The sequence below is a fragment of the Phyllostomus discolor genome, chromosome 8, assembly GCF_004126475.2.
Source record: "Phyllostomus discolor isolate MPI-MPIP mPhyDis1 chromosome 8, mPhyDis1.pri.v3, whole genome shotgun sequence".
In the NCBI taxonomy this organism is placed as follows: domain Eukaryota; kingdom Metazoa; phylum Chordata; class Mammalia; order Chiroptera; family Phyllostomidae; genus Phyllostomus; species Phyllostomus discolor.
The window spans coordinates 77,245,863-77,256,412 of NC_040910.2; the positions used below are offsets into that span (position 1 = coordinate 77,245,863).

At 41.2% G+C, this 10,550-nt stretch overlaps 1 protein-coding gene across 1 annotated transcript in view; it reads right to left on the minus strand.

The window, feature by feature from the left end:
• The window catches only part of VPS53 (VPS53 subunit of GARP complex), a 134,233-nt gene extending 123,715 nt beyond the window's left edge, over positions 1-10,518 (minus strand). The window contains exons 1-3 of the mRNA XM_028520100.2: positions 10,297-10,518; positions 7,969-8,049; positions 1,375-1,424 (exon numbers count right to left, since the gene is read on the minus strand). Coding sequence (XP_028375901.1) covers positions 1,375-1,424; positions 7,969-8,049; positions 10,297-10,383 — 218 coding nt within the window. The 5' untranslated portion in view covers positions 10,384-10,518. The remainder of the gene's footprint in view (positions 1-1,374; positions 1,425-7,968; positions 8,050-10,296) is intronic.
• Between the last annotated feature and the right edge of the window lie 32 nt (positions 10,519-10,550).

Consider the following 10,550-nt stretch of genomic DNA (forward strand, 5'->3'; position numbering starts at 1 on the left):
TGAAAGGGAAAAAAATTATCTCCTGGATAATAAAGCCTTCTCCTCATCAAAAGATTAAAAGAAATCTATTTTTAATGCCATAAACCATTATGGTAATAATTAAAATGAATAAACGAACACTGAGTATCTACCATGTGTCAAAACTGGAGATTCAGCCCTGGCTGGCGTAGCTCAGTGGATTGAGCGCGGGCTGTGAACCAAAGTGTCGCAGGTTCGATTCCCAGCAGGGCACATGCCTGGGTTGCAGGCCATGGCCCCCACAACCGCACGTTGATGTTTCTCTCTCTCTCTCTTTCTCCTTCCCTTCCCTCTCTAAAAATAAATTAAATCTTTAAAAAAATATATGCATTAAAAAAAAAACTGGAGATTCAGATGTGGACAAACCAAAACAACGCTACTGGGGAGCGAGGACACTTGATGACCATCCCAGATGATCACATCCTAGGTTAGTTAATCAAGACATTTAATCCTGGGCCACCACCACCCATGCCAATCAGCAGATCTCACCTCACTGGTAGCTGGTATGTGGCCAAGGGACACACATATAAGCCCTCATTCACATCTAAGCCATTGGAATTTTTAAAAATGTAAATCTAGGGAAATAAAGCCATTAAAGCTATAGTGGAAATGCTTTTGCTTCCTTTCATAATCAACTGTTTTGAACAGCCTGTTACAGCTTCCTTCCCTTTTTATAAATAATTGAAGACTGATCAAAGAATTGAGCTCTGCCACAAAGCTTGTATAAAAACCCAGATTTAAAAGAATTATTTATTCCTGGCTGGTGTAGCTCAGTGGACTGAGTGTGGGCCTACGAAGCAAAGGGTCACTGGTTTGATTCCCAGTCAGGGCACACGCCTGGGTTACAGGCCAGGTCCCCAGTAGGGAGCATGCAAGAGGCAACCACACATTGATGTTTCTTGCCCTCTCTTTCTCCTTTCCTTTCTCTCTAAAAATAAAACAAATAAAACTTTTAAAAAGAGATTATTTACTTATTTATTTTTTCTCTTAAAAATTCTATTTATTTATTATATTTTTAGAGAGAGGGAAGGGAAGGAGAAAGACAGGGAGAAAAATATCGATGGGAGAGAGAAAAACTGAGATCAGTTGCCTCTTATACATGCCCCATCCAGGGATGGAATCTGAAACCCAGGCATGTACCCTGACCGGGAATTGAACTGGTGACCTTTCGCTTTGTGGGATGATGTACAACCAACTGAGCCACACCAGTCAGGGCAAGAATTATTTCTTTTTTTAAATTACCACCTACAGCAAACCTGACATTTCAGTGTTCTCACAGGCAAGTGTGATCCAGAATGTGATTAACTAAATTAACAACATGCTTGTCATTATCGATAATCACATAGTGTCACTTACCTTATTTTCAGTCTAATCTTGTTCACGACTTCGTCTATGTTTGCCAGAGACTACAATAAAGAAGGAAAAGTGCCAGCTATTATTTCACTTCCTGGAATTCCTCTTTTACAGGGTAATGATGAGCTTCAATGGCTATTTATGACATCTCAGAAAATTTAATCATAAAATATGATCCAATATTTACTTCTTCTTCTTTTTTTTTAAAGTATAGTAATAGTTGGCAACTACTGCAAAAATCCAACCTGGTATCTATTTTTTGTAAATAAAGTTTTATTGGAACACAGCCATGCCCATTCATTTATCTGTTCTCTATACTGGCTTTGAGGTAAGTTGAGTAATTGCAACAGAGATGGACTGGTCCACGAATCCTAAAATATTTACTGTCTAGCCCCTTATGGAAAGTTTGCCTGACCCCTGGTATATATAATCATGAAAAAATCATACAACACATATAGCAATGGGAATGAATGAATTTACATACAACAGCACACATAAACCTTACTAACATAATATTGTACGCAACACAAAAAAAGCCAGACAACAAGAGCATATACTGTAGAGTGTCATTCATAGGGTTAAAAAATGAGTGAAACTATTCTCTCATGTTGGGAGCCAAGATGGTGGTTATCTTTCGGGGAGATAAAGAGATGTTTTATTTCCTGATCTGGGTGGTGGTTACGTGGTTGAATTCATTTTGTGAAAATTCATCAAGCTGTACATTTATGATCTGTACACTCTTCAACATTATGTTATCCTTACATAAATAAATAAATAAATAATCTTTTGTGTACAGGTCCACTACAAAAAAAGTCTGGAAGGATAAATACTTGTAATCTACACTAGTAGCTGGAATATATGAAATCAGTAGCAGTAGTTGTAATCTATGAAAAGGAAGAATTTGCCCTGGCTGGTGTGGCTCAGTGGACTGAGTGCCGGCCTGCAAACCAAAGGGTCACCAGTTCAATTCCCTGTCAGCACACATGCCTGGGTTGTAGCCCAGGTCCGCAGTGGAGAGCACACGAGGCAACCACACACTGGTGTTTCTCTCCTTCTCTTTCTCTCTTCCCCTCTCTTTAAAAATAAATAATTAAACCTTTTTTTTAAAGGAAGAATTTAAAATTTTTCTTCTTTTTGTCTGAATATTTTCTAACTGCTCTATATTGACCATACATTGCTATTATAAATATAATAAAGTTTTTTCTGTTTTTAAGACAATGACTATATCCTGGCTGGTGTAGCTCAGTGGATTGAGCTCGGGCTGTGAACCAAAGTGTCGCAGGTTCGATTCCCAGCCAGGGTACATGCTTGGGTTGCAGGCCACGGCCCCCAGCAACCGCACATTGATGTTTCTCTCTCTCTCTCTCTCTCTCTCTCTCTCTATCTATCTCTCTCTCTATCTCTATCTCTATCTCCCTCCCTTCCCTCTCTAAAAATAAATGAATAAAACCTTAAAAAAAAAGACAATGACTATAAAAACAAATGGACTATTTCCAACTTCAGCATGCAAAAAATATGAGGAAATGGTGCCCCCTAATGGAATACAGATGGTACAATTTTACAGCACCATTTTCACTCAAGTTTTAAAAATGTCATTTTACAAGTCCTCTTTCTTTTGCCAACAGATATATTATCTGAAAAAGAATTGGGGGTGATGTAAGATCTGTGCTTATAAAATGCTACCAGCAGCCTGCACTGGCAGGAGAAGCCCAGGAGCCTGCCAGGAGCAGGCCTGCTAAGGAAATCAGGTCACAAGTGTCTGAGACGTCAGATGGGGCCACTCACATCTCGTCTACTGTCCTGACAAAGCCAGTGATTACTCAGAATTTTCAGAAATCCAAGAACAGATGGAGGTAAAGCTAAACCTCAGAAAAGAGAAGTTATTTCAACTGAGGAATCCTCTGCCACGTCTGTCATTTCAAAACACCTGTGGTAACAGGACCTGAGTTGTCACAGGACCTGAGTTTGGCAAACCTCTGCCACTAATGATCTTGCTGTGTATCTACAGGGCAAGCCATCTAACCTCTCTGAGTTTTTATTTCTTCATATGCAAAACAGGCATATCTCTATTGGAACACATTCATTTTAAAAAAATTAATTTTGGTATTTAAAGAAAAACTATTTTAAAATGTTAATATTTGGGAATTAGGATGAAGGGCAGCCATGAATTCTTTGTACTATTCTTGCATCTTTTCTCAAAATGGGAAATTATATCAAAAAGTAAACATTGTAATCTATTTTATTTATTGACTTTAAGAAAAAGAGAGAGGGAGGGAGGAAGAGAGAGGGAGGGAAGGGGAAAGAGAGAAAGAGAAACATCACTTCGTTTTCCACTTACTTATGCACTCATCGGTTGATTCTTGTATGTGCCCTGACCAGGGATTAAACCCACAACCTTGGCATATGGGGACAATGTTCTAACCAACTGAGCTTGCCAGCCAGGTCTGTAATCTATTTTAAACCAGTAAAACACATACATGACCAAAAACTCAAGTAGGAAAGGGCAGATAGTGAAAAGCAAGGCTTCCTCTCCCCAGTCCTGCATGTCCACCTCTCAGTTCTCCTCCCCAGAGGCAAGGGCTCTGGGCCAGTTTCTTTTGCATACCCTCAGAGATGTCTGTGTATTTCAGGTACATCCACAACTTACATCCCCTTCTTTATATAAATGCACATTGTCTTGCACCATGCTTTTGCCACTCAAGAATGTAACTTGAAGGTCATTCCACATTGGTAAATATTGATTTTTGGTGGTACAGTAACCATTCCTTAAATTTAATGTTCCTTAGATACGAAGGTGTTGCTTGCACCATAACAATTTTTCTCAAAAGAATAATTCAAAGTATATTATGGCTTCAGGTGTTCAACTGCATTTAAAAAACCAGACACCTGGGAATGATCTAAATGGCCATCAACAGAAAAGTTAAATACACTAGGCCACATATATTCAATGGCCTTTATGCCACCACCAAAGACACTGGGTAGGGAGGCTCTGAAATAATAAATGTCACTTATGATAACATGCTAAGGGAAAACACTTAAAAATATTGAGTACCCCATGAACAAAGATTTTAAAAGACCAGAAAAAATACTCTAAAATTACAGTGTTTGGCTAGATGTTTGGTGGACCCATGGGTGACCACTTGCTCTTTATCTTCCAGATTTTTTAAATTTACCTATTGATTTTTTTGGGGGGGGGGGGGGGGGAGGGAGAAAAAGAAAGAGAAACATCAATTTGTTATTCCACTTATTTATCCATTCATTGGTTGCTTCTTGTATATGCCCTGACCAGGGATCGAACCCACAACCTTAGCATATCAGGACAAAGCTCTAAGAACTGAGATACCCAGCCAGAGTTATCTTCCAGATTTTCTACTGGGGAAGCAAAAGGGAACAGGTGCTAACATTTAATGTGGATCTGTTATGCAATACTCTTCTAGACATTTCACGAAAATAATTTTCCTTAATCCTCTCCAACATACTAGGCATGCTCTTTCCCTGTGAAAGGACAGATGCTTTACCCAAGATCATGGATGCTGTATTTGGGTGAGGTCTGTTTGACTCCTGGGTCTCTGCTCTTTGTCACTCTACCATGCTACCTCTAATACAATGGTTGTTGACCTAGTTTTTCTGCACCCCAATACACCTGAGCACTACAACACACTCCCTGCTATTAGCTCAGTGCCTCACCACGGCAGTGACGCTCACTGGGAAAACGCCCCATAAGAATCCAGACTGGCCACCCTGGGTGGAGGCGATACAGCTCCTCTTTGAGAATCACTCATCTAGTTCTGTTGTAATGTGGTTGTTCAGTGTTAATTTAATTACTTAAAAATGTCTTAAGTACTGACAAGTATTTTCTGATTCTAATGGCAATTCTTGTTGATTACAGGAAATACATAAAATCACTGTCATCCCCAGCAGAGTATAATCACCATTAGCATTTTGGTGTATTACCTTCTATTTTTCCTTCTATGCAAATACTATATGGCTTTTAAAAAAATTAAGCTGATATGACAAGTAATTTAGCATCTTATTTTTTTCTCTTAAAAATGTAGATACAGAGCATTTGGGGGATCACTGAAATTTCTGTGTAAAAATTCTCTATGACTCTTTTTTCAAAGTTCTTTATATTAGTGTTTATTTTTAAAATTTCATCTAGTTTCCTTAATCAAACCCCTAATAAAAACATGACAACGGTTATCTCCAGTTTTCCACTAGGAGACAATAAGCCTGGCTACTCTTCAGAACCACCCAGGGAGCCCTGTTACATTCAGAAACCGGAGTTCCACACACCTGGACCCGGCCAGTCAGAAACATTGGGGATCCGTTCCAGGCCACAGTCCTGCCTCCAGGCAGTCCCCTTGCCCCCCCCCCCCCCCACGTGCACACAGTAATTGCCACTCAATAGAAACACATACATATCCTCCTCCTTGGAGGGCCACTAAATTTATGCTTGATATACTGGCATCTACTTTAAATACTCTGAACTCATAATTCACAAGTATTTGCTGCAGGTCCATGAGGCACATAGATGGGTTTGCCAAGATAGAGCAATAACTGAAAGAAATTATAAACCATGCCGCTACTTTCTATTACCTTTCCTTAAGACCCATGGGAATCTGGCTTGGAAGGTGAACTGCTAAGTATAAACCTGGGGTTGGGGAAATAAAGGTAACCCTGGGTCATAAACTCTCGGCGTCACCTAAGAAACTCCACTACATATTATCACACACATGGGGGCAATAGTAAAACAGGGCATAGAACTACACCTGCAGAACAGCCAATGTCTTGTGCTGCCCTCAGTAGTTTAAAGGCAAATGCACACAGAAACCTATCGGTAAGATGTGAGAGCCTGGTGGTTTCCCACATAGCTTTCAAATCTAACACTTACTTTTGTTTTGGTGGGTCAGCAATCTTGATAGGGTGGAGTAAATGAAATATTTTCATGGTTAAAACTATCTTTATATCAGTTGTTCCCAAATTTCTATGTCCAGCTAATTCCCAGAATTCCTTTTTCTTAGAAAAGGATGAGCTCTAAAGGCTATCTGTGAAATCTCATAAAAACACAATCACACAGCAGGATGCCATGCTTTCCCACTTTATTTTAAAAAGTGAACATGTCCGTTAGAAAAAGCTGAAAAGAATCTACACCAAGACAGTCACAACCATGGGGATTATGAGCTTCGGATTCACATATTATCCGACTACTTCTTTCTACCTGGATGGCTCAAATATGTTCAAACTGAGCTCACCTGTACACCCTACTCATAGCCTACTTACCACTGAAACCTGTTTCTCCTCCTTACTCCCAATATAGGGTAAAGGTGCCAACAACCACTCCGCCTGCCAGACCAGAAAGCAAAGTTCAAAGTCCTTCCTTTGGCCTATAATGCACAGCCTCAATGTCATTTTCTGATGGAAGCCTCTTGGGATCCCTCAGACCGAGTAAGGCCCTGTGTGCTTGGCTTTCACAGGATTCAGCATGTTTCCTTCATGGCAACGCTATCACATTTCAGCGGAGCATTCTCTGTCTCTGTGCCTCATTATTCTCGTCATAAAACACACATGTAGACAAAGTGGAGAATTCATTGTTGTTAAGTGTTTACAACAGTGTCTGGTGCATAGTAAGCATCCAATAAATATAAACTATGGTTATAGTTGTCCTAGAAGTTCGAACTCCTCTGAGAGCAAGTACCAAATAATTAATAGTTATACAAACAAGTCATTGAAAATCATAGTAATTTACTTATAACTGTTAAAGGTGTAATCATTATCTATTAAGGGAGACTGGAAGCTCTGTATTGGGAAGGAGCACATTTGCCTCGTTCACCCCTCTAGCCGCAGGTTTCTTACAGGGGTAGGCAGAGGAGGTAATTTATGTTGAGTAAATGAGAGAATTTTAGGTTCTCCTACCTCAGAATTCTGTGTCTTCTGCCCCCTAAACAGCTCTCGGGTCTTGTTCTGTCCATCCCAGTCTCTAGTCAGGCTCCCAGCGTCCCTCTTGAGGGATCTTGCAACTGGTCTGCGAACTGGCCTTCCTGCCGCCAGTTCTACCTCCCCCTGGTTCACCCTCCACATTGCCACCAGATAGAACTTTAAAAATGTGAACGTGATCCAGTCCTCACCCTGACGAGAGTCCTTCAGTAAACAGACACAGCCTGGAGTAACAGCCTCCAGGAGAAAGTGTGTGTCTCTCTAAGGGGTCTGCAATAATACCCATTATGGTGTGAGAAGAAAATATTAAGACCTCTATTTTCACTCTTTATTTATATAGCAAACAGTACTAAAACCAATATATTTAAGATTGGTGCTGGGATATGTGTGTAATATTTTGAGGGCACAGGCTTAAGATTCAGCCCAGTAAAAATCAGGGGTATGGAAAATATTTAAGGGCACAATTTCTGATAATATGCTCACTCTACAAAGAATTTCACTCTAACACAGTAACAGTATTTGGTATTAGCTCCTCTGACCAGCAAATGGTTACAATGAAGTTCGGTTTGAATCACTCCTTGTTCATCAAAGCCCCTTGGATTCTATAGTATAATACACCGATCATAACCGCAGGAAGAGCCAGAAGCCACTGAAATTACTCACTTGCTCTGTGGGGAACAGGGTGTTGATATACTCCACAGCATTGAAATCTGCTCGATCCAGAGGGTCCTGGCTCGGAAACACCTATATAAAGATAGATTAGAAATCATTGTCATATTCCTGTCTTGTTTCATGTGTTATTTCTTTCCTCCCTACTGGGAGGTAAATTCTATTTATAAGACTTGACATACAACAGATGCTCAATAAAATATCTGTTCAAATAAATCTTTAATTCTCACCAACATCTGTGATTTTAACATCTTGGATCTTAGTGCAACCAACAAAATGTGCAACAGTGGAAAGTTCCACAGTAGTCAACAAAATCCCAATGACAAGGAAAAATAAATGCTCACTGGCAAATCAGATTAAACCAGCTGGTGACATGGTTGTATTGAGAAAGTCTTAATAACAAGCCCTGGCTGGTGTAGGTCAGTGGACTGAGCGTGGGCTACAAACCAAGGGGTTACCGGTTCTGTTCCCAGTCTGGGCACATGCCTGGGTTGTGGGCTAGGTCCCCAGTGGGGGCCACGTGAGAGACAACCACACATTGATTTTTTTCTTCCTCTTTCCCTCCCTTTTCCTTCCCTTTTCTGTAAATATAAATAAAATCTTAAAAATAAAAAAGTCTTGCTAACAGACCTATGCACTATGTCTCAAAGAGGGCTCAGCAATAGAATTCACTATGCACTGAAGCAATGTCTATGTTTCCGACAATGTCAGGGGATGAAGAGCCGGTAGTCAGGAGCTATCTCTACCAGATAAAGGAATGCTGCCTCCTGAGAAACATAGCTAACCCCCTTCAACTGCAACTTGAACAAGGTAGATTATAAAAGTAGTCAAGAGAGACCATGGGTAGTGGATTTCACCAGCTCAATATTGTGATTTTGGCTAGCAAATTCTTTTCTGATGTCTGCTTATTAGATAAACCTGTGCTACAGCTCAGTCTTAATTGTAAAAATATGCTCTTCTAAAATCCTTGTCAAACAATAACTGACTGTATGATTTGTTTCTTCCACTAGAGCCCACAAGGTCCAAAGAGCAAATGTCTTTTCCTGGCACATGGAGGTGAGTGGGGAGCAGTGCTGCCTGAGAACAATAACCTTTGCCCAGTGGGCTGCCGTCCCCAGGATATACCAAGTGAGCTCTGAATGGGCAGTCCAACCACTCCTAGAAAAACACACATCCAAAAATCTATAAGTGGGACAATGCAAATAAATGGCTTAGTACAGTGGCAGACCCAGAGTAAGTGTTAATGTTCAATAAATATTAACTATTAGTATATATAAGTAACATTAAGTAATAGTAATGCTTTACTTTGAATGTGGCATACCCCCCTTTTCTTAAATCATATCCCTGCCCATTCTTTTAAGAGAGATCTTCTCCCTTTATCAGGAGCAATACCCTCTATGAGGGTCTAAATCAACGATCTTCAACTTTTTCATCTCATGGCACACATAAACCAATTACTAAAATTCTGTGGCACACCAAAAAATATATATTTTGCCAATCTGACAAAAAAATAGGTATAATTTTGACGCATTCACATTAGACAGTTATTGTGTTGGCTGATGTCATTTTTTAATACGAAAATTTAAGGAAAAAGAGATCAGTGTCCTTGATCAAATAGTCAGGTATTGCATGTTTTAAAAATTCTTGCCGCACACTATGGAAAATCACTGGTCTAAGTTACTGTTTCTAATACCATTACTCTTTCAAAAAATTCAATGAACTGGAAAAGAGAATTTAGTCAACTAAAGAGTCCCTGCAGGGAAAGGCAGCCTCTTGGGAATATTCTTCAACCTAAACTAAACTAATCAACAGCAGAAATTCTCAACCATCTAAGTGTGGTAAAGGGGTCCTTGCCCAACCTTTTCTCCTCCGCTCTGCGATCCGCTTCGGAAATTAAAGTTACACCCTCCCCTCAATTCAGAGTCATGCACAAGGAGCTAGACTGAGATTCGCGAGCAGCGGCACACCAGCCTGATAAATAAATGAACAGCTCTAAACCTGTCCCCTCAAATCTGAGGTTGCAACCCATGAGGTCCCACCTTCCAGGTTCATCCTTTCGGGCAGCACAGCTTCTATGCCCAAACGCACCAGGATGCCCACTCTCCAAAGACAATCAAGGCCTAGTAAAGGCTCTCACCCTTCCCTAGATTCAGAAACCCCTTCCCCCCACCACCTCCCCGGCCAAACATTTCCTTTCCCTTCGGTGCCTGTCTCCCACTACCCTGTCCAAAAACCGCTTCGGTCCCCGCGCCACCCCAGGTCCCACCCCCAGAGCTGCCGGGTCCTCTGCACTCTCCTCCCCTGAGGGGGCGGAACACTCACCTGCTCTATGGCGAGCTGCACGTCGGGTGTGAGCTGCAGCACGGCTTCCAGCTCCTCCACGAACTCCAGTTCCTCCTCCTCCATCATCCCGCTGCACAGCTCCCTCCGGATGCACACCCCAACCGGGGTCGGGCCTTCTGAAGTCACCCAAGCCGCAGAACAGCAACTCCCCGGCTGCAGCGATCAAGCAAGCCTTAGCTCTGTCAGCTAGCCGGGAGCTTCCGGAAGCCGGGCACTTCCGGGATCCGGGGCAC